Raw genomic sequence first — 24,767 nt, 5'->3', positions numbered from 1 at the left:
TCCCCAGTAGGGGAAGTGCAGGAGGCAGCCGATCAATGATTCTCTCTCATCATTGATGTTTCCATCTCTTTCTCCCTCTCCCTTCTTCTCTGAAATCAATAAAAATATATTTATAAAAAGAAAAGAATAGGGTCTACACAGAGGTCAGGAAAGACACCCAATGGAGATGATAGCAGAAGGACAAAGGATAAATAGGAATTAGAATTAGCCAGAGAAGAAGGGAGAGATGGGGGCCAGAGCCAGCTGGGAGGGAGGGGCACGCAGAACATTCCAGGCAGAGGATCACATGGGCAACGATATGGGGTTGACAGACAGTAAGGTTTTGTGCACAGACTCCGGGTAGTGCTGTTGGCAGGGAGTGAAGGGAAACAGCGAATCGTGTCGGCAAGGGCAGACTCATGAAGGCACAGTACGATAGGGATAGGTCTGGATCTTCAGACTGTGGACTGTGTTCAGTGGAGCCAGAGACCCCTGCAGGGTTCTAAGCAGGAAATTATATGATCAGATTGGCTTCCTAGCTATTTCCTCCTGGGGTCAGAGTGGAGAAGGGTAAGACTGGCAGGGAGTGTGTTTAGAAGCGACTGCAAGGTCCTGAGAAGGGGTGATCGGTGTTGCCTGAGGTGCCACCTCACCACAGGACAGACCATACATGCGTGATTTTACTGACTGCCCCCTCGCAGTGGCCCTGGGAGGTCGTTTCTCACCCTGCATGACCGGGGAGAGAGTGCTGGTTCACAGGGTGCCCTTGATCTTGGCTCCACCTGGGAATCCTTGGCAGGGTGAGGGAGGGTGCTTTTAAAACTCCCAAACACTCAAGCCTCACTCCACTCCAGTGAAATCCCTGTCCTGGGAGTTGGGCCAAGCATCAGTATTCTTGTTCAAGGTTCCCATTCGCAGCCAAGTTTGAAGACCAGTGGCTTAGAAAATGGTTGAGTAGCTTGTCTAGGGATGGAAAGTCGATATGAGTGTGAAAGGCATGATCGGAACCCAGTTAGGAACTAAAGCAGTACTGACGGGGTGGGATGGTGAGAATGGCTCCTATAAACATTTGGGAAGCATAATAATCCGGAATTTGGTAATAAATTAGATGAGAACGGTGAGGGAAACTCCCACTTTTCTAGCTCTGCAGCCTGGAATACAGAGAATGGGGCTCAGGGGAGCACAGATACGGAAGGCAGAGGAGATGCGCAGGAAGAGAAAAAACAAATGTTGCATTCATTCATAAACTGAAGGTACCTAGAGGACATCTGGGCAGGCATCTTCCTCTCTGTGCTTGTCCGCTTCCTCTCTGTTCCCTGTAGACTCAGGAGACTGAGGGGAGAGTTGGCAGTGGGACTAGGAATGCCACGGGATTATGTTGGGTCCAGAATAAGTCAAAGTCGTTTGCAAGTGAAAATTATGAAGGGGAGAAAACATGTAAAGGAGAGGCACGGGGACCTGGCTGATAGAGAAAAATAGCAGACACTCAGAAAGAAACCAAGATTCAGTTGGAAACCAAGATGGCGGCATAGGTTAACGCCGGAGATTGCTGCCGCGAACAACCACTTCAAAAAACAACTAAAAGACGGAACGGACATCATCCAGAACCACAGGAAGGCTGGCTGAGTGGAAATTCTACAACTAGGAGGAAAGAGAATATCATACCCAGACTCAGAGGAGGCGCAGTGCTGAAGTGAAATACTAAGGTGCGGAGTGCACGCGGAGGGGGCTGGAGGCGGAGGGCGCGGTTGTTGTTTTCAATCGGGAGGGACTTTCAGACTCTGAGCTCCAGATCTAGGCGAGTCTCTAGGGACCCAGACTCAAACGGGAGAAGCGGGACTGTCTGGCTTCAGTCGGAACTCGAAGGCAGCTTTCTCTCCGAGGTTTTCAGCGATTGCTGGGACTCTGTGAGGCAGAGCCCCTAGGGATGGAACTGAGAGCAGCCATAACTGCTCGCTCCGGCCGGCCCTGTAGATCCCGGGGGACCCGCCCCGCCCAAGCCCTGCACAGAGCCATTTGCCGGATAGCCTCAGGCAAACGCTAGATTAGCACCGCCCTAGAGATCCAGCACAGAAGCTCTCCCACTGCAGACACAGCGGACTCTCATAGCCAGTTAGCCTGGAAGTCAAATCACCCCCGGTATTGCTGACAACAATCAAAGCTTAACTACAACAAGACTGTGCACAAAGACCACTAGGAAAAGCATAAAAAGCACCAAGAAAGCATAAAAAATGTGGAGACAAAGAAACAGGACAAAATTGTCAGTGGAGGATATTGAGTTCAGAACCACACTTTTAAGGTCTCTTAAGAACTGTATAGAAGCCGCCGATAAATGTAGTGAGATCCTCAAGAAATCTAATGAGACCCTCGATGTTATGATAAAGAACCAACTAGAAATTAAGCATACACGGGCTGAAATAACGAATACTATACAGACTCCCAACAGCAGACCAGAGGAGCGCAAGAATCAAGGCAAAGATTTGAAATGTGAAGAAGCAAAAAACACCCAACCAGAAAAGCAAAATGAAAAAAGAATCCGAAAATACGAAGATAGTGTAAGGAGCCTCTGGGACAGCTTCAAGCGTACCAACATCAGAGTTATAGGGGTGCCAGAAGATGAGAGAGAGCAAGATATTGAAAACCTATTTGAAGAAATAATGACAGAAAACTTCCCCTACCTGGTGAAAGAAATAGACTTACAGGTCCAGGAAGCGCAGAGAACCCCAAACAAAAGGAATCCAAAGAGGACCACACCAAGACACATCATAATTAAAATGCCAAGAGCAAAAGACAAAGAGAGAATCCTAAAAGCAGCAAGAGAAAGACAGTCAGTTACCTACAAGGGAGTACCCATACGACTGTCAGCTGATTTCTCAACAGAAACTATGCAGGCCAGAAGGGAGTGGCAAGAAATATTCAAAGTGATGAATACCAAGAACCTACAACCAAGATTACTTTATCCAGCAAAGCTATCATTCAGAATTGAAGGTCAGATAAAGAGCTTCACAGATGAGGAAAAGCTAAAGGAGTTCATCACCACCAAACCAGCATTATATGAAATGCTGAAAGATATCCTTTAAGAAGAGGAAGAAGAAGAAAAAGGTAAAGATACAAATTATGAACAACAAACATGCATCTATCAACAAGTGAATCTAAGAATCAAGCGAATAAATAATCTGGTGATCATAATAGAATCAGGGACATAGAAAGGGAATGCACTGACTATTCTTGGGGGGGAAAGGGGTATGGGAGATGCGGGAAGAGACTGGACAAAAATCGTGCACCTATGGATGAGGACAGTGGGTGGGGAGTGAGGGCGGAGGGTGGGGCGGAAACTGGGAGAAGGGGAGTTATGGGGGGAAAAAAGAGGAACAAATGTAATAATCAGAACAATAAAGATTTAATTAAAAAAAAAAAAAAAGAAACCAAGATTCCGAAAAAAGAAAGAAAGGAGCCCTAACCGGTTTGGCTCAGTGGATAGAGCATTGGCCTGCGGACTGAAGTGTCCCAAGTTTGATTACGGTCAAGGGCATGTACCTTGGTTGCAGGCACATCCCCAGTAGGGGGTGTGCAAGAGGCAGCTGATCGATGTTTCTCTCTCATCAATGTTTCTACCTCTCTATCCCTCTCCCTTCCTCTCTGTAAAAAATCAAAAAAAAAAAAAAACTTAAAAAAAAAGAAAAAGAAAGGAAGGAAAGAAGGAAGGAAGGAAGGAAGGTCCCTGCAACTGCCTCAGAGGCTCAGAACCTGAACCCTCCAAGTTCCGGTCTTTTCCATAAGCATCCTCACCGGAAAGCACAGCTCTCTGGGGGTGACTAGAATAGGTTTCTCTTCCCTGCAACCAAACAAATAATCACAAATCAAATACTATGTTAATTATCATCGTCCAGACCTGTCTAATGTCGATAAAATTGTGTTGGCTATAAATCGACCTCAGAACAGACTCTGCAAGTGAAGTTTAAAAATTAAGTTCCTGATATTACAGTGTCTTGTATTTTTGGTTCTGGTCATTAATCCATTCCTAACATAAGTTGAATGCAAATGGATTGAGCTCTTAGTCCACACACAGCAGTACTTGCTGGCTAACGAGAGCTAGTGTACCTGTCCCACAGACATTTATGCAATAAAAGAGCTGTGCCACCATACTCTAAGAAATATTATAACAGCAAATAAATCATTAAATCAAAGCTCTAAAGTGATCATATATTGAAATGGAAGTCTTGTGATAAGATCATTAAAATGGATGAAATAAAAAAGCAAACCTCTGTATTTGTTTCCAAGTATTGAATTTTTAATATCCAGAGGGAAAAAGTATCTCGTTTTATGCTGGAAAGTTGTGTGAAAATATATGTATATATCCATACAGAGGTCTGAAAATAAAACCATAGTCCAAATGGTCTAGTGGGGAATTTGGAAAAATCTCATGATTAATCATTTTGTAAGAATACTAGTAATCTTATCTAATAAAAGACAAAAGGGTAAATGACTGTACCTTCACTATGCTTCCCATTGGCTAATCAGGGTGATATGCAAATTAACTGCCAACCAAGATGGCGACCGGCAACCACGCAGCTGAAGCGAGCAGGAGGCTTGCTTGCTCCAGTGATGGAGGAAGCCAAGGTTCCCTGCCTGCCGTGGCCTGGCTCTGAGCTCCAAAAGTAACAAAGTTTCAATTATAGAAGCTAAACAAACCCCAGATACCTGCTTTCAGCAGGCCGTGGCCTCAGAGCTGGAGCTGGCTCTCAGCTCCAGTGATGGCAACGAAGTTTCAATTATAGAAGGTAAATGAATCCCAGAATTTAAAAAAAATAAATAAAAGGAGAGGCTAGGAGCTTCAGTTGCCGGCAAGCCTGAAAACTGTGTTCAGTAGAGCAAGAGACCCTTGCAGGGTTCTAAGCAGGAAATTATATGATCAAAAATGAAGTCAAGGAAATCACTCAGAAAAAGCCTCAGAAGTTGAAAAATATGAGAGAAAAGACAAGTGAGTACCAGTATGGAAAGACCAGTATGGCCAGGCACCCCAGTGGGGACCCCCACCCTAAAGGGGTTGTGACTAGCTGCAAACAGCCATCAGCTCCTCACCCAGGCTGGCCAGGCACCCAAGCGGGACACCTACCCTGATCCGGGACACCCTTCAGGACAAACCAGCCGGCCCCCACCCATGCACCAGGCCTCTATCCTATATAGTAAAAGGGTAATACGCAAACTGACCCTAACAGCAGAAAGACTGGGGATGACTGGTCACTATGACACACACTGACCACCGGGGGCAGACGCTCAATGCAGGAGCTGCCCTCTGGTGGTCAGTGTGCTCCCACATGGGGGAGCTCTGCTCAGCCACAAGCCAGGTTGATGGCTGCCAGTACAGCAGTGGTGGTGGGAGCCTCTCCTGCCTCCTCAGCAGCGCTAAGGATGTCCGACTGCAGTTTAGGTCTGCTCTCTGCTGGCAAGTGGACATCCCCCGAGGGCTGCCAGGCTGCCAGAGGGATATCTGATTGCCATCTTAGGCCCAATCCCCCGGGGAGCGGGCCTAAGCCAGCAGGTGGTCATCCCCTGAGGGGTCCCAGACTGCGAAAGGGCACAGGCCTGGCTGAGGAACTCCCCCCACTGAGTGCACAAATTTTTGTGCACTGGGCCTCTAGTTCCTTAATAAAATAAATTAAATCTCAATGCATTGGAACTTTAAAAAATATTCTTGCCCTAACCGGTTTGGCTCAGTGGATAGAGCGTCGGCCTGCGGACTGAAAGGTCCCAGGTTCGATTCCGGTCAAGGACAGGTACCTTGGTTGCGGGCACATCCCAGTAGGGGGCGTGCAGGAGGCAGCTGATTGATGTTTCTCTCCATCGATGGTTCTAACTCTCTATCCCTCTCCCTTCCTCTCTGTAAAAAATCAATAAAATATATTTTAAAAAAATAAATAAATAAAAATAAAAAATATTCTTGTACACTGAGAATCCTAACTGTGACACGGCCGTCCCTTTGGTTTCATCGAGGGAAACTTTTCAGCAAACATGCTCTCAAGGTTTTTTAAGTGCTTTCCACTGCCAGATATAATATGAATGTTTTATTTTCTCATATGGTGGCCATCCTCTTATACTCTTGCTCAGGGGTGGGCAAACTTTCTGACTCGAGGGCCAATGGGTTCTTAAACTGGACCAGAGGGCCGGAACAAAAGCGTGGATGGAGTGTTTGTGAGAACTAATATAAATTCAAAGTAAACATCATTACATAAAAGGGTACGGTCTTTTTTTTTTTAGTTTTATTCATTTCAAACGGGTCGGATCCGGCCCGCGGGCCGTAGTTTGCCCACGGCTGCTCTTGCCTGTGTTCGCCAGCTGGTGTGGCTCAGTGGTTGAGCATTGACCTATGAACCAGGAGGTCACAGTTTGATTCCCACTCAGGGCACATGCCTGGGTCTCGGGCTCAACCCCTGTTAGGGGGCCCCCGTGCAGGAGGCAGCTGATCAATGGTTCTCCCTCATCATTGATGTTTCTATCTCTCTCTCCCTCTCTCTTCCTCTCTGAAATCAATGAGAAAAATATTTTTTCAAAAAGAGAGAGAGATCTAGGAACTTTTGGTTCAAGTCTGAGCACAAGCAGTGGCCTCTCCATTTCTCCTAATCCCTCCAAAACCCCACCAAATAGTAAAAAAGAATGAAACCACAACAATAAAGAGAATGGAAGGCAAAGTCAACAGCAGATGAGAGGTCTGTACATGTTTGTGTTATTTCATCAATTCTACGTTTTTTAAATGCCTCCAAAATTAGAATGTGATTTATAACCTGTGATATATCATATTTTAACTGCCTTTTTTAGTAGTAAACAAAATAATGGTACATCTGACAATTGCTGAAAAATTAAACTTAATGAAAAACCATGGTACCTGCCTCACAAAGGGGTTGTTGAGATGACTGAGTTGATGTGGTTAGCCTGCACAGGACAGTGCCTAGAGCCTGGGTAAATAGTATATAAATTTTAGCTACTGTCCCACCCAGGAAAACAGTGCTGCTCATACAACAGCAAACAAAAACCTCACCAGCCACCCAGTCCATATTTCTTTAAAATATCAAAATACCACCAGGCAATTGATAAGAACCACAGAAAAAGAGATGCCAGATAAATAAACAAAACAGTAATCCTAAATATTACACACAAAATTCAGGAGCAGAAGAGAATGTGTGCAAATTCTAATGTATATGTTTAGAGAGATTTAAGAAAATATCACATCCATGAAACAAAAAAGGATGCGCTGAGAAAAAGAATAATCCTGGAACAGATTCTTTCAGATTTGCCAAATATAATTGCCAAAATTAAAAATACAATTGATGTCTCACAAAAATGAAGTCAAGGAAATCACTCAGAAAAAGCCTCAGAAGTTGAAAAATATGAGAGAAAAACAAGTGAGTACCAGTATGGAAAGACCAGCATCTGATTCATAGGCGTTCCAGAAAGGGAGAAAACAGGAAGTTATCATAACAGCCTAGGGCAGCTTCCCAGAGCTGAAGGACACCAAACTTCAAATTAGAAAGTCCCGTAAAATTTTTTTTTTTAAAAAAAAAGCCCCCATTTTTCAGGACAACAAACAGGGAAATAAAAACTTCACCTCTAAAACATATTGAAATTTCAAAACTGCAAGCATAAGGAGATGCTAAATATCTCCAAAGAAGAACACAGATTAGTTGGGCGGCTGACTTCCCATCAACAATGAATACTAGAAAGATAGTAATAATAAAACAAGTAATAGCCTCTAAACATTACTTTCAAACTAGAATTCTATGCCCAGCCACACTCTCAATCACACGGGAGATGTGAATAAAGACATCTCCAGCGATGCACGGTCTCCGAATGCTTTTCTCCCACACACAACGTCTTAGGAAGTCTTTTGAGGAAGCTTTCCAGTAAAACATAGTAAACAGAGCATGACTAAACCAAGAAGAAAGACGGGAGATTTAGCAAATGTGGATCCAGCCCATGTGACGGGAAGTCCCAAGGTGGTGATGGTGCGACAGGCCTGGAGAGCAGCTAGACCGGAGCGCAGAGCAGCTGTGGATGGGAAGCCCCAGGGAGGGGAGAGCTGATAGAAGAGACCATATGGTTGAAAATTTGGGGGAACTACAAAGGCAAAGAGCCAGTCCAGAAAACAATAAAAGGTCACACAGGAAGTTTATGGCCCATATGTGAAGCAAATTAAAATGCGGCTTACGTTTAAACTGAAGATATTGTTTTTACATGTTTTTTTTTCTAAAACGATATTCACCTGTGTTAAATCTCACGGCATTTGACCTATACGACTAGGCATGACTTTAAGCAATGGCAACTTAAGTTTCTTATTTACTGGGAGGTGATTATTCTCAGGGAAAATCATTCTGAGTCATATGGTCTTTATTGCTGGTAGCCACCACCCCTAAGTCCCAGAGCATTAAGGGAGTTTGCACGACCTTTTATCTTTCAAATACAAAATCAACCGTAGTGTCCCCATCTGGAAGGAGATGCCCTCTCATAATCAAACATCATTCATTCCTAACAATACCTCATCTGAATAACAATTGCAAAGTAACTTGCTTAAACTTATCAGGACTGCTAGTCAATCTCGGGAAGGCCCAAGTCTCTCAGCAAGGACAAACGGATCCTTAAAGAAGATGGCTGGTGTCACCGGGCTGAATCCAGTCCTGTAAGGGTAAAAGAAGGTTTGCAGGACAGGGAAGTGTGGATTTGAGCTACCAGACCAGGTGTGGCATCACAAGTGTAGACCCTTCTGAGAGGTACCCTGATGAAGGAATGAGAGAAAGGCTGTAGCAAGAAGAGGAGGCGTGTGGAAGGAAATTCTAAAGTTGAAAGCCTTGAGCAGGTTTTGTAGGTCGAGAGAAATTGGAGCAGGAATAATGAAAAGCAGAAGACAGTGTAGGTCAAATTGTTGAGGCAAAGTCTCAGTGGTTAAGGAGGAACAAGAATGAGAACCCTTTGGCTTTGCTCCTGCCCGTGTTCACTCCACAGCCCATGGCCCACGGCCCTGCGAACCCCACATGCAACGGACTGATGAACTGCAGTGGGAAACACAAACCAAGCCAGCCGGCCGCTGGGCTGGCCTCTGCCCTAACATGAGGGAACCTCCGGACACTGGCTTTGATCTGAGCCCTGCTGAAGGCAAAACGGAACTTCTTCGTTGGTGGGACAAAAGGAAATGGGACCTTGGAAACTCAGGGGTGTAATTCTACAGAAACAAAGCTTTCTACAATACCCCATCCTCCCGGGGCGGCCTCCGGAAAGTCTTATTCCAGCGGCACATTGAGAAGCCCACTTCCGCTCCATCCCTGGTCAGGGCATGTATGGGAGGCAATATATCAAAGTTTATCTCTCACATATCTATTATCTATCTATCTATCTATCTATCTATCTATCTATCTATCTATCTCTATCTGTACCTCTATCTCTCTATCTCTCCCTTCTTCTCCCTCTAAAAATCAATAAAAACATTCCTCTGGTGAGGAAAAAATAAAAATGAAAACACGTGGAAGGATGAGCTTTGACGAGAGGGGCCCCCTTTCTGTGTGATAGGATAGGAGACAAGGTGTGGTGCTCACACAAGGAAGTCTGGAGCAAAGGGGAAGGAGATCCACCTGTTGCCCATGATGGCATCAGTTCCACACATGGAGCAGGGAATGAGGCCTCTGCTGGGACAGCGGGGGGTGCGGAAGAGGCTGAAATTAGTCACTAACAGAAATGGAAGAAAGAAAGCTGATCGGAGTTGTGTAATAGGAGCTAAAGACAACCATCACCCCTCAAAAAAGAGGGGAAACAATGTATTTGACCTTGATGTGCATTGTCTTTCCAGCTGGCAAGGGTACTAAACTTGTACCTAAAGAAAAAAAAAAATGTATCCTATCCCCCCATAAGGGAAGGTCAAGTCTTGCTCAGTTCCTTTCTAATTGCCTGTTCTTAGGCAAATTACTTCACTTCTTTGTGCCTCAGTTTCCTCATTTGTTAAAAGGGAATTTAATATTCTCATAACTATTAAATGGTGGTATTTATAAAGTGCCTGTTTTACAAAAAGCCCTACATTATATGTCTTAGCTACTACTACTGGACTTGGTGTTAGATAATATTTACATAGGTACAATAATGTAAGCCAGAGTTTTTGGTTTTTAACTTTAGAATCAACTGATGGACAAAGTATGGGAAAGTTGGTTGTGACTGGAGGACAGAATGTAAATGTTAACAATTGTGGCTACAGAAAAATCCTATATAGAGAGAAACCAAGATGGCAGCAAAGGTAAACACCGGAAATTGCTGCCTCGCACAACCACTTCAAAAATACAATGAAAAGACAAAACGAACATCATCCAGAACCACAGGAAGGCTGGCTGAGTGGAAATTCTACAACTAGAAGGAAAGAGAAAAGCACACTGAGACTCAGAGGAGGTGCGGAAGTAAAGTGCAGCGGTACGGAGGCGCACGCAAGGGCTGGCAACTGAGGACACAGTTGTCTTTTTCAATTGGGAAGGACTGTCAAGCTCCCAACTGCTCTGAACTCCAGTTCTAGGCAAGTCTCTGGGGGCCCAGACTCATACGGGGAGAAACTGGACTGTCTGTCATTGGTCGGAACTCGAGGGCGGCTTTCTCTCAGAGGTGCTTGCAGCGATTACCGGGACACTGAAATGCAGGGCCTCTTAGGGTAGGACTGAGGAGCAGCCATAGCAGCTTGCTCCGCCCTGTTGATCCCCTGAGACCCCGCCCCACCCAAGCTGCTAGCAGAGGCTTTTGCATATGAAAGGCCTGGCCCTTTGCAATCTAAAATTACCTAACAAACTGCAGCTGGGTCAGAGAAAGCCAGAAGATCCAAAAGAAGGCCCAAGGCCCCACAGTAGCTTGCATTGCTTCACAGTTGGGCTCCTGCTGGCTAGCCTCAGGAAGAGGCTAAATTAGCACCTCCTTAGATCCAAGAGCCAGTGTACCCAGTGGTCAGAGTGGGACATCCAGATTACAACTCCTCAGATCCATAAGGGACACACTCAGGGGGCAGACTCAGTGAGCACCAAAGCTCCACTGAAGCAAGTCTTGCCCTAGAAGGGTGTCTCCAGCACAGAAGTTCTCCCACTGCAGACACAGCTGATTCTCACAGCCAATTGGCGTGGAGGTCAATTCCTCTCAGTGATACCAACAACAATCAAGACTTAACTACAACAAGACTGTGCACAAAGTCCACAAAGGGGTGCAACAAGAGTGCCCACCTCAGGTAATTGGGGAGGCTGAGCCACTGGGCCCTATAGGATACCTAGCACAGAAAGCCACTCTATCAACACAGGGAAGCATAAAAAATGCAGAGACAAAGCAACAGGTCACAAATGACAGAAATGGAGGAAAGCAAACTACTGGATATAGAGTTCAAAACCACACTTTTAAGGTTTTTCAAGAACTTTCTAGAAACCGCTGATAAACTTAATGAGACCTTCAAGAAATCTAATGAGACCCTCGAGGTTGTGATAAAGGACCAACTAGAAATTAAGCATACACTGACTGAAATAAAGAATATTACACAGACTCCCAACAGCAGACTATAGGATCGCAAGAATCAAGTCAAAGATTTGAAATATGAAGAAGCAAAAAACACCCAACCGGAAAAGCAAAATGAAAAAAGAATCCAAAAATACGAAGATAGTGTAAGGAGCCTCTGGGACAGCTTCAAATGTACCAACATCTGAATTATAGGTGCCAGAAGAAGAGAGAGAGCAAGATATTGAAAACCTATTTGAAAAAATAATGACAGAAAACTTCCCCTACCTGGTGAAAGAAATAGACTTACAAGTCCAGGAAGCGCAGAGAACCCCAAACAAAAGGAATCCAAAGAGGACCACACCAAGACACATCATAATTAAAATGCCAAGAGCAAAAGACAAAGAGAGAATCCTAAAAGCAGCAAGAGATAGTCAGTTACCTACAAGGGAGTACCCATACGACTGTCAGCTGACTTCTCAACAGAAACTATGCAGGCCAGAAGGGAGTGGCAAGAAATATTCAAAGTGATGAATAGCAAGAACCTACAACCAAGATTACTTTATCCAGCAAAGCTATCATTCAGAATTGAAGGTCAGATAAAGACCTTCACAGATAAGAAAAAGCTAAAGGAGTTCATCACCACCAAACCAGTATTATATGAAATGCTGAAAGGTATCCTTTAAGAAGAGGAAGAAGAAGAAAATGGTAAAGATACAAACTATGAACAACAAATACACATCTATCAACAAGGGAATCTAAAAATCAAGTGATAAATAATCTGATGAACAGAATGAACTGGAGATTATAATAGAATCAGGGGCATAGAAAGGGAATGGACTGACTATTCTTGGGGGGGAAAGGGGTGTGGAGGATGCAGGAAGAGATTGAAAAAAATTGTGCACATATGGATGAGGACAGTGGGGGGGTGTGAGGGCGGAGGGGGGGTGGGAAACGGGTGGAGGGGCGCTATGGAGGGGAAAAAGAGGAACAACTGTAATAATCTGAACAATAAAGATTTAATTTAAAAAATAAATAAATAAATAAATAAAGACTGGTAAAGAACAGAAAAAAAAATCGTATACCTATGGATGAGGACAGTGGGGGAGGGGGGGTAAGGGCAGAGGGTGAGGTGGGAACTGGGTGGAGGGGAGCTATGGGGGGAAAAAAGAGGAACAACTGTAATAATCTGAATAATAAAGATTTAATTAAATAAATAAAGAAAAGAAAAATCCTATATAATAAAACCCTAATATGCAAATTGACTGACTGGCGAAACAGTCGCTATGATGAGCACTGACCACGAGGGGGCAGACACTCAACGCAGGAGCTGCCCCTGGTGGTCAGTGCACTCCCACAGGGGGAGCACTGCTCAGCCAGAAGCCAGGCTCATGGCTGGCGACCGCAGTGGCGGTGGTGGGAGCCTCTTCCGCGTCCCCGGCAGTGCTAAGGACCCCTCAGGCCTAAGCCGGCAGGCAGACATCCCCCAAGGGATCCTGGAGTGCGAGAGGACGCAGGCCGGGCTGAGGGAGCACCCCCCACACACACACCCTAGTGTACGAATGTCATGCACCGGGCCTCTAGTTAAAAGATAAACAAGATAAATAGCAGGCTGTGGAAGGCTGAGTAAGAAGAAAGCAGGGACGTTAGTGTCTTCACCGTATAAAATGCTGGGTCATGTGATATTGCTGAAAATATATGAAATAAAAAATAGAAGTTTAAATTATTTAAGTTTACAAAGACAAAAAGCAGAAATATTAAAAGAATAATTTAACTATCAAACATGAAATAGAGGGTATACTATAAGCTAAACTTCACTGTCATGTCAAGGAAAGGATGGATGGCATCAATAAATGAAGAGACAGAGGAATAAAATAGTTGTTTCCAGCACTGCTGCATATGACTATCAGCTTAGAGACCTAAAAATAAAAATAAACTTAAAAAGACGATTTTGTTGGTCTGGAAATAACACAACACGTAGGTATTTTTTAAAAGCTCCCCAGGTGCTTCTAACATACAGCCAGGGTTGAGAACCACTGGCCTAGAAAACTGGAAAACACAGCCAGTTAAAGAGTTACCCTTCTAGGACTGGGACATGGGATGGGGTGGGGGTGAGAGGGAGAGGCCAAATACTGACCTTGTATTCATTCATTCAACAAATATTTATAGATGCCCTTCTAGGTGCCGGGCACTGCTTTAGGCCCTTTTTACCATAAGCTCTTCAGTTCACGTTTCCATGAACATGTAAGTTGTTTTGATTTAAAAGTTTTAATGCAACACAAAAGCAGCATCATTGCCTGAATCCACACTTTTAAATACACTGAGCAACTAGCAAGAACCGCTGCAACCTGAGTGGAAAGGGCAGCCACCTACGCAAGTTGATACAGTTGGGGAAAAACAACCTTTTACGGGGAGGCCTGAGGCGGGGTAAGTGGGGGAGGGGGGAGAGGGGGAGGGAGACAGCCAGGTTGCAAGCTGGCTGGGAGAAGACAATGGGAAGAGTGCCTAAGGGCAACCCACTTCACAGCACCCCCTCTCTGACCACCAGATGCCACTGAGCCAGGGCTGCAGCTGAGTTTGAAGGTTAAGAGCTCTGAGGGTGATGGTCCCCAGAACTCCCGGACCCTACAACCGAGTAAAGAGTAGGAGGGAGAAGATAGGATTGGAGAGGAAGGAACAAGGTCTCAATGCATTAATCCACCTCAGCCAAGATGGATTAACGAGTGGATTAAATAGGCGGCTTGACTAGTAGGTGAAATATATGGCCCTTTGCAACCTTACTGCCTATCATTTCAGTTCCTATTCTTGTTTTCAAGAGGATCTTGAAACAGACACATACTATCTCACCTCAAGCCAGTTTGAAATGACGCATTAATGATTACTTAACACTCCAGCAAGGATCATTTGACAATTACCTGAGAAAAGGTGAGAGCACCAGTGAGGGCTGAGAACTCACCCAGGAGAGAAGGTGCCAGAAAGAAGAGGGAACCAAACAAATGTCACCTATTTCAAAACCAGTTTAGGGCCAGCCCTGCTTGTGCCCAATCAAACGAATACTGATTTGCAACTAGTTAACTGGTTAACTAATAGTCACCTGGGAAATACAAACCTAGTACATTATTTGCATTAGGAAGGTGGGTTACCAGGGTGGCAGAGAAGAACCTGGAGCTGGGAGGCAGCTCAGGACTGAGTGCGCCTGCCTCAAGCAATTGGCGTGTTTTGCATTCTGGAACTCAACATAATAACTACTTGTTGTTTGTGCATGTCTGACCAAGTAAAGGATGAAACCTTGAGAACATGTATCTATTTCAGATCTCTGGGGCCGAACTCAGTGCCCTACACAGAGAGGGTACCCAACAGGCAGTGTGGATTGTGAAACATGCAGCTGCAGAAGCGGGTGGAGAGACTGCAGCAGAGAAGAGAGTAAGAGTTAGATGAGAAGTTGGCTACTCTGTAAGTTCACCTAAGGACAGCCCTACCTTTCAGTTTGTTCTGAAAACAAACAGCTCTCCTTTCACTTAAAGTTATAAAATGGCAACAATAAAGCACATTCAGGTATTTTAAAGTCTTGGAGACACGATCACAATTGGTGGCGAGAGTGTAAATGGAAACAACCTCTCTAGGGAGCAATGTATGTATTTACCCAATTTTACAAATGCAAAAACATTCAAGGTTATTTGTTGTAAACAACCCAAATATATATCAATAGGAGACTATTTAAATGAGCGATGGTGTATGCACACAATGAAACATGCCGTTGTAAGAATGAGCCCTGGCCGGGTGGCTGGGTTGGTTGGAGTGTTGTCCCAGACACTAAACGGTTTTGGGGGCACATACTTAGGCTCTGGCCTCAAGCCCAGGTCGGCGCTCATAAGGGAGGCAACCATCAATGTTTCTCCCCCTTCCTCTCCCTAAAAATCAATAAAAATGATTTTTAAAAGAATGAGGAAGCTCTCTAAAAATTAATGTCAAAAGATCTACAAATCATACTGTTAAGTGAGAAAGCGAGCAAGAACAGTCTACTTAATAGTCTACCTTTTGCCTAAAAAGTGGGAGTATAGCCGAAAGCGGTTTTGCTCAGTGGATAGAGCGACGGCCTGCAGACTGAAAGGTCCCAGGTTCGATTCCGGTCAAGGGCATGTACCTGGGTTGCGGGCACATCCCCAGTAGGAGATGTGCAGGAGGCAGCTGATCGATGTTTCTCTCTCATCGATGTTTCTAACTCTCTATCTCTCTCCCTTCCTCTCTCTGTAAAAAATCAATAAAATAAAAAAGTGGGATTATAAAACTCTATATTCCCAGTTGTTCAAAATTGAATTAAAAAAAAAAAAAAAAAACACCTCCAGAAGGATATCCGAGGATATAAGGACAATGGTTGCCTATGATAGGGAGTGATGATGGTGGGAACTGAGCAGATGGGAGGTAAAAGTGCAGGAGAGAGTTTTCATTCTATGCTTTTTCATGCTCTTTAGTTTTCCAACCGTGAGAACGTATTTTTAAGAAAACACTTAGTTCTGACAGTCCGTCAGCCACTGTTGCAAACCATTTAGAATTAGTAGCTCGTTTATTATAATTGCTGTCTCTTAGATGCCTTGTCGAGTCTTCCAAAATCATGTGACCTCTCAGCACTTTGAGTATCTACTGTTCTTTACTTCTGTTGAGATATATCATACTCTACATTTTGTCATCGCTGCATGTTTTCAATATGTGAAACATAAATGATCATGCATACTAGATGTAGACATAAGTATACTTGCCTAGTGGATAAAACCTTGTCTATAACGATAATTACAGGTGACAGGTTACTGCCCGAGAACTGGGGCTGAGAGAAGGGAGTGAGTGTTCTGAGACTGCGAGGCCGGCTGATGTGGGCACAGTGTGGGTGGCGGGACAGGCAGCCCCTGGAGAGGGAGAGGCTGCCGGCTGCTCCCTCTGCCCCAGCTGCTCCCTCTGCCTGCAACTCCACTCCCTTCGCCCCTCCGGGTGTGGGTCCGGGGAAGCCCCCTCTGACCTCCCCGCAGGGTCAAGCCTCCCTGTGGCATCTGGACCTCTTAGAACTTGGGTCGGTGCCGTGACCGGCCGTCTGCCTCCTTGATCAGCCGGTGCGGCCCCGGGACCAGCACAGTGCCTGGGACAGAGGAGGCCCTAGGGCGCTTTTGAATGGATGAAGGAGGAGGATGCTTCCTGGAGGAGGAGGAGGGGAGAGTGGGTGAGTCTCCAGGGAGGAAGGCAACGCGGGCAGCCGGGCCCTCTCCGCGGAAGAAGGTCGCGGGACTCGACTGATCTACGACCACCCATCCCTTCCACGCGAGTCACGCACCTACATCCGCACACATACAAGTACAGAGAGATGCGGGTTTTTAAATCCTCCCCTTTCACACGGATACGTTATTACATTCTCACCGGTGGGCGGGACCTCGTTTTGCTTTTACTCATTTTCGTTTTCCCAAGAGTTCCTAATTTCCCTTAAGTGACAAGTCAGGATGGTTTCTCTGGACTTCCCTCGACTTTTCTAAGAAGACGTGGCTTTAAGTTCCTCACACACACATTCTGCTCTCTTTCCCACGCAAGAGTTGCTCAGACGTGCAGACTTCCCCAAAGTGTCAGTCTGATTTCACACGCCGCTTTCCGGCCAGTGATGGCCTGTGATTTCCATTGTCAGTGTGTGTGGCAAAGCCACGGGCGAGGGGGACCTTCTGGATAACCAGTTTCTCACTAGGGGTTTCATTTGGGGCAGTATTTGGGGCTTTTGTTTTAAGGTTGCGGAAGGGGAGCCCCCGGCCCTCTCTAAAGGACCTCCCGCGTCCCCCGCAGCCTCACGCCCCGAGCTCCCAGCCGGGAAAGCGCGCGCTCCGCCGGGCGCCGGGTCTAGCGGTCACGTGGGCCAGCTGTGGCCAATGGGGAACGAGCACGGCCGGCGGTGGTCTCGGGCGCGGCCGCGGCGCGCGGGGCTCCCGCGAGATCCGGAGGGACCGTGGGATCGCCCCGAGGGGAACGGGAGACGCCCGAGGGGAGCGGGGGGCCCGGTTACGGCTTGCACCACCCTTTTCCCCAGGCTTGGCGTTCTCGACGGCTAGTAACTCCGGGTCCCGCTCACGCCGCCCCTTTCCGCCTGCACAGCCCCCCTTTCTTCGCGGAGATCGGGGAACGTGAGCGGGAAACGCGCGGCGGCCTCCGGGGCCAGTGATAACGTGCAGAGAAATGGGGGGCCCGCCCGCCAGACTGAGACGCCTGTCACACAAAAGATTTGACCTACGGAGTAAAGCGGGAGTTCTGGGCACGAAAACGAACGTGCAGATGAGGCTGCAGGCGTTGCTGCGTCAACCCGCGGTGGTAGCATTATTGCTTCCTCACCCGGTTTGTCCTTTTGAGGTGAAACCAGGAACGCATTTGGGGTAAATGGGGCAACGCCCCCGGCACCTCAGAAGGCTCCCGCCAGCTTTGCAGGAATCTGAGGACCGAGCGGTGTAGCGAGTGTGAAACACCGGGAAAGGCTTACAATAAACTATGTTCTCGAATCGGAATGATGGCACAGCTCTGTGAATACACGAAAAACCAGTGAGTTGTGCGCTTTAAAAGGCTGAACTTCATGGTGTATGAACTGCATCTCAATTAAAAATATGTTGACAGGCGACCGAGCCTCAGGCTTTGAGAATTGTCGCCTGCACCGGTGAAAGTTCGGCATTTAATTGAGTTCTTTCTGGAAAATGGGCTCCGCGTTTGATATGGGGGCCAGAGACGGTCACGGTGCCTGAAATTTCCACTTTCTCCGGGGCATGTGATGCTTTTAAAATTGGAGAACCGTTTGAGATTAGTTTTAACACCTTCCATGTGTCTAGCATATTTTAATCCCAAAGTCTAAAAACCCGTAAGTTTGACGCCAACACTTTAATGCTCTTCAAAACATAAGACTAGTTTTCCATCAGTCTGAGACATTTAGGAATTACACATTTTTGCAAAACAAAATTTCAAGTTTATCTTCCCTTCAGTTCTTTCCTGTACTGGCAAATCAAGAAGGAATCTAATCTGAATTTTTTCCTACCTTAAGAATGCAGACATTACCAGGTCAAGTTTAAAGACAAGTTTTTCTAAAAAGATAAATTTGATCTATTTGAATTGCTTTGGGGTCATCTCAATTAGTTGTCACATCAGTGAGTCAGGGCTAACAGAAACTAAATAAAAATTAATACCATGAAGCAAAGAGCAACGTCCGTTTAGCACATAGAACTTCGATTTAAGAGATTTACCGCTGTCTCCTTACAGTTAATGTTTAAGTGATCTATTTAATGCCCAAATTTGTGTCCTCAATACCAAGAAAAATACATGCCAAGTAGAATATTCCTTTTAGTTTAATATAAATATCTTACCTGGGCTCCTTGACATGGCTGCAACTGGCTGGTTGCTGACAAGTCTGGTCATGTATGCCTTCTGAAAACTGTATTTCACACACGGCGATTTGCAACAATTTGTTACTTTGGGAGAGGGATTCAGGAGTTCTTTAGGTTCACAAACAATGGCATTAATTTTTTTCTTCTTCATGTTTTTTCCCTGTTGGAAAATATATTTTCAGAGACTTTCCCCCATTTCTCAGTATATATTTGGCATGTTAGATGAATGTGGATGTCCTAACAATACAAGCAGCTTTATTCCATATATAAGAGGGGGATGGATGTGGGTGAAAGATGGAACAGGGTGATCTCTGAGGTCTTTTTCGACTTAGATAAACATCTCTCTGTGTTGCTTGGCCTTTAGATCTGCAACACCATCCCAATCCTCATCTCCCAGCAGTTTTTCTTCATCTTTCAACAGCCACATTCCCTCAAAGGAACAGTCCAAACCAGTAAACACGCAAAAAGAGAACCCGAAATGGTGGGTCTGGACGATGCTCTTACCAACTGATCTACCCTCCCAGGCCCCTTAATTCCCTTGACTTTAGGGTGTGCCACAGAGTTCAACTTTCTATTTTACCTTCTAAATCTAAGCAGTTACTGGAAAGATAAATGGATGAGAGGCCAGACCATAAAGAACAACTGAAGAAGGTAACAGGGGAGGGTTTCGGGAGCCTTAGATCAGTGCTCGCCAATAAAAATACATGAATCAGCCCTAGCCGGTTTGGCTCAGTGGATAGAGCGTTGGCCTGCGGACTGAAGGGTCCCAGGTTTGATTCCAGTCAAGGGTATTTGCCCGGGTTACGGGCTCAATCCCAGGTCGGGGGTGTGCAGGAGGCAGCCGATCAATGATTATCTCTCATCATTGATTTTTCTCTCTCCCTCTCCCTTTTACTCTGAAATCAATCAAGATATATTTTTACAAAAATAAATGAATCACACGTGTACTGGTAATTTTAAGTTTTCTAGTAGCTACATTTAAAAAAGTAAAAGAAAGGCAAAATTCATTTTAATAATATAGTGTTTTACCCAAATATATGCCAAAATAAATCCAAAACTCATTTCAACAGGTAATCAATATAAACATTATTAATGAAATATCTTATATTCTCATTAAAGTAAGTCTTCAAAATCTCACGTGTGTTTTACACTTAGACTACAACTCCATTGATTGGCCACATTCCGGATGCTCAGTAGCTCGTGTGGCTAGTGACTACTGTGTTAGTATATATAGTAAGGCTGTATGTCAGCTTTAGAGGAAGGAGCAAGAATTGAAAAGATGGCGAGAAAGGCAATAAGCAGCTCTCTCAGCTATGCAAACCAAGACAAGGGAAATCATCAGATAGAATTCTGACTCATCATTTTCAAATGTACCACGTTTTCCAGTATAGGATGCTACTTCAATATTTTGATTATTGCAATTTGGGCCAGATTAGGGAAAAGAGGGGACTGTGGGATGAAGGGGTGTGAGTTTCTTGGCATTGCTGGTGCCTTGGACAGCCTGACATTTTAACTATACTCATCAGGCAACTTTCTGGCCTTAATTTGATTTTTCAAGTAAACTTTCCATTAGGAAAAGGGGATGCTCTCCAGCTAATGCATCAGAGCCAGATGAGGCCTGAAAAAAAAATTATTAAATTACCAAATGGGCAAAGGTGATCATCAAAATGCAATTACCAGGTGAGGTTCTTATCTGAGAGCCAGCTGACAGCTTTACCCATCAGCCTACGTGAAACTGCCAGTCTGTGCTATTCAGATAGCATTGCTCAATAACTGAGAATAGAAAATATCTAACCACGGCCTTTTAAAATAAACGATCAAGAATGTTGGACTTGATTTTCCCCAGGTAGGTTTTTATTATAATTTTCCCAAACAATTCTGCCAAATGTTAAGAGGTACTTACTGAAAAAATAATCAATGCTAATTATATTTTTCACTTAGAATTTATTTTTATTTTTTAAAAATCTTTATTGTTGAAAGTATTGATTTTTCTATTTTTCTAAAATATATATATTTTAAAGGAACTATTACATATGTTCCCTTTTTTTCCCCCATTGACCTCCCCTACCCCCACCACCGGCTTTCACCACCCTATTGTCTGTGTCCATGGGTATGCATATCTGCATACAAGTTCTTTGGTTGATGTCTTCCCACCCACCCACCCACCCCTGCCTTCCCTCTAAGGTTTGAAAGTCTTTCCTATGCTTATATGTCTCTAGATCTATTTTGTTCATCAGTTTATTTTTTCATTAGATTCCACATATGAGTGGGATCATGTGATACTTGTTTTTCTCTGACTGGCTTATTTCACTTAGCATAGCACTCTCCAGGTCCCTCCATGGGTAAGAGATCCTTCTTTTTACTGCTGCATAGTATTCCATGGTGTAAATGTACCACAGCTTTTTTATCCACTCATCTACTGATGGGCACTTGGGCTGTTTCCAAATCTTAGCTATTGTAAATTGCGCTGCTGTGAACATAGGGGTGCATATATCCTTTCTGATTGGTGTTTCTGATTTCTTAGGATATATTCCTAGAAGTGGGATCACTGGGTCAAATGGAAGTTTCATTTTTCTTTTCTTTTCTTTTTTTTTTTTCTTTTTTTAGGAAATTCCATACTGTTTTCCACAGAGGCTGAACCAGTCTGCATTCCCATAGCCACCTAAAATTTATTGTTAAATATATGTACTAAAATATTTCTTTATGTAGTTGTTAATTGTTAGTATTATCGGATAATTGCCTTTAGGAAACAGTGAGCCTACCTGAAACCACCAGGAGATCCCAGGTTCAGAAAACATGATAATGGATTTGCACGTGGAAGCCTACGCAACCACTGAGCTGTGGTCTGTCTAACAATCATTGGTTTCCATTAGTTATCTTGTCTTTTCATTGTTGGTAATCCTCACCGGAGGATATTTTTTCCTTTGATTTTTTAGAGAGAGTGGAAAGGAGGGAGAGGGGAGCGAGAGAAACATACATGTTGAGAGAGACACATCGACTGGTTACTCCCATGTGCGCCCCAACTGGGGCCAGGAATGGAGCCTGCAACCGAGGTATGTGCCCTTGACCGCAATTGAACCCGAGACGCTTTAGTCCACAGGCCGATGCTCTTTCCACTGAGCAGCTGGCTAGGGCTGTTATCTTATCTTATTGTTCTAATATATAGACGGTATTTTTCACTTAACAAAGTTATTTTTATCTATTTGTTTGGAGGTTGCTCTAATATAAAGTTTAAAATATTTGAGTGAAGTTTTTATCATTTCTTTCAGTAATTAATTCATCTATAGATTCATATTGTACTGTCTATGTGAACTGGCGGAATAATGACCCTCCGAAGGTGTCCACATCCTAATCCCCAGGATTTAGAAATGTTTTACCTCCTGTGGCAAAATAGGCGTTGCAGATGTGATTAAATTAAGGCTATAGAAGCAGAGATGATCCTGGATTATCTGGGCCCAACCTAATCATATGGGTCCCTAGAAGAGGGAGGCAAGAGAGTCAGACTCAGAGACAGAGATGTAACAGTGGAAGCAAAGGTCAGAGTGATATGAGAAAGGCTCTGTGAGCCAAGGAATGTGGGCAGCCTGCAGCTAGAAAAGGCAAGGAAACTGAGGAACGCAACCCTGCCAACCCATTTTAGACTTCTGACCTCCAGAACTGTAAGATAATACATTTGTGTTGTTTTAGGTCCCTCGGTCTGTTGTAATTTGTTACAGCAATAATAGAAAATGTATACACTATGTTAATCTGAGTACATATTAAATTCTAGTTGGCACATTATAATTTTAAATGTGTTCATTGTAAAATAAATTTGGAGATAGATAAGAGTCCATATTATAGTACTAGAGGCCTGGTGCACAAAATTCATGCATGGTGGGGGCAGGGGCAGGGGGTGGTCCCTCAGCCTAGCCTGTGCCCTCTCTCAGTCCAGGACCCCTCGCTCCTGTCTGCTCCTTACCACCCACATGCTCGCTCCTTACCACTTGGCTGGCTGCTCCTTAGCGCTGCCGCAGAGGCAGGAGGGGCTCCCACCACCACCACTGTGGGGGCCAGCCATGAGCCCGGCTTCTGGCTAAGCAGCACTCCCCCTTTGGGAGTGCACTGACCACCAGGAGGCAGCTCCTGTGTTGAGTGCCCTCTGGTGGTCAGTGCATGTCATAGCAACCAGTTGTTCTGTTTGCTTGATTTGCATATTAGGGTTTTATATAGATAACTAGAGGCCCGGTGCACAAAAATTTGTGCACTCGGGGGGGGGGGGCCCTTCAGCCTGGCCTGTGCCCTCTCGCAGTCTGGGACCCCTCGGGAGATAACGACCTGCTTGTTGGCTTAGGCCTGCTCCCGGGTGGCAGAGGGCAGGCCCAATCCCTAGGTGCAGCCCCTGGTCAGGCTCAGAGCAGGGCCGATTGGGGGGTTGGGGCACTGCCCCCTGTCACACTCAAGGCAGGGTCGATGGGGAGGTTGCGGCGCCACCCCCTGTCACGCACAGAGCAGGGCCAATCAGGGGGTTGGGGCGCTGCCCCCTGTCACGCACAGAGCAGGACCCATCAGGGGGGTTGGGGCTCGGTACCCTGTCACGCACAGAGCAGGGCTGATCAGGGGGTTGGGGCGCCACCACTCTCACACTCAGGGCAGGGCCAATGGGGAGGTTATGGCTCTACCCTGTCATACACAGAGCAGGGCCCTGTGTGTGTGTGTGGGGGGGGGGCGGGGGGGGGTTGGGGCGCCGCACCCTGTCACACACAGAGCTGCAGGGCAATCAGGGGGTTGGGGAGCTCCCCCATATCAGGCACAGAGCAGGGCTGATCAAGGGGTTGGGGTGCCTTCCCCTGTCACACTGATCCCAGTGCCGGGAGGCCTCTCAGCTCCGCTGATCCCGGTGCTGGGAGGCATGTTACCCTTTTACTATATAGGATAGAGGCCTGGTGCACGGGTGGGGGCCAGCTGGTTTGCCCTGAAGGGTGTCCTGGATCAGGGTGGGGGTCCCCACTGGGGTGCCTGGCCAGCCTGGGTGAGGGGATGGTGGCTGTTTGCAGCTGGTCACACACCCTTCAGGGTGGGGTCCCCACTGGGGTGCCTGGCCAGTCTGGGTGAGGGGCTGAGGGCTGCGGGTGACTGAATCTCCCAATTGCTCCTTTTTTTCTTTTTTTTTTTATTCTGGGCCAGCTTAACTCTGGCTCTAGCTCTGAGGCCTCTGCTGCTGAAAGCAGGTATCTGGTTTGTTTGGGTTCTATAATCGAAACACTGTATCAACTCCAGCTCTGAGATCCCGGTGGGCTGAAAGCAGGTTTCTGTGGTTTTGTTTAGCTTCTATATTTGTAACAATGTTTCAAACTGCAAGCTCAGAGGCCGGCAAGGCAGGCGGGGAACGTTGGTTTCCTCCGTCACTGAAGCAAGCAAGCCTCATGTTAGCTTCAAGCTCCGGCTGCCGGCCGCCATCTTGGCTGGCAGTTAATTTGCATATCACCCTGATTAGCCAATGGGAAGGGTAGCAGACGTATGCTAATTACCATGTTTCTCTTTTATTAGATAGGACTAGAAGCCCAGTGCATGAAATTCATGCATGGGAGGGGGTCCCTCAGCCCAGCCTGCACCCTCTCTAATCAGGGACCCCTTGGGGGATGTCTGACTCCCTCTTGCAATCCGGGACCACTGGCTCCTAACCTCTTGCCTGCCTACCTGCCTGATCACCCCTAACCCCTCTGCCTGCCTGCCTGATCACCCCTAACCACCTCTGCCTGCTTGCCTGATCGCCCCTAACTGTTCCCCTGCTGGCCTGATCACCCTTAACCACCTCTGCCTAGCCCCGCACCCAGGACCCAGGATTTTCTCTTCCAGCTGGTCACAGGCACCGAGGACCCGTGCTGGCTTTGCCCAGGCCAGCCGCATCCACAGAGGACCGTGGACGGGTGG

General features: G+C 45.8%; 1 protein-coding gene across 2 annotated transcripts in view; it reads right to left on the bottom strand.

Moving 5' to 3' along the window:
- STK38 (serine/threonine kinase 38) overlaps window positions 1-24,767 on the bottom strand; it is a 121,877-nt gene that overhangs the window by 9,180 nt on the left and 87,930 nt on the right. For both annotated transcript variants that reach the window (XR_004968764.1, XM_036316755.1), the window contains exon 10: window positions 18,837-19,017. Coding sequence is in view for 1 of the 2 variants with exons in the window: in XM_036316755.1 (XP_036172648.1) it covers window positions 18,837-19,017 (181 nt within the window). In the remaining variant the exon portion in view is untranslated. The remainder of the gene's footprint in view (window positions 1-18,836; window positions 19,018-24,767) is intronic.

The sequence above is a fragment of the Myotis myotis genome, unplaced genomic scaffold (genome assembly GCF_014108235.1).
Source record: "Myotis myotis isolate mMyoMyo1 unplaced genomic scaffold, mMyoMyo1.p scaffold_m19_p_7, whole genome shotgun sequence".
Taxonomy (NCBI): domain Eukaryota; kingdom Metazoa; phylum Chordata; class Mammalia; order Chiroptera; family Vespertilionidae; genus Myotis; species Myotis myotis.
The sequence above is the reverse complement of the archived record's forward strand: the minus strand, read 5'-3'. Positions and strand labels throughout refer to the sequence as shown.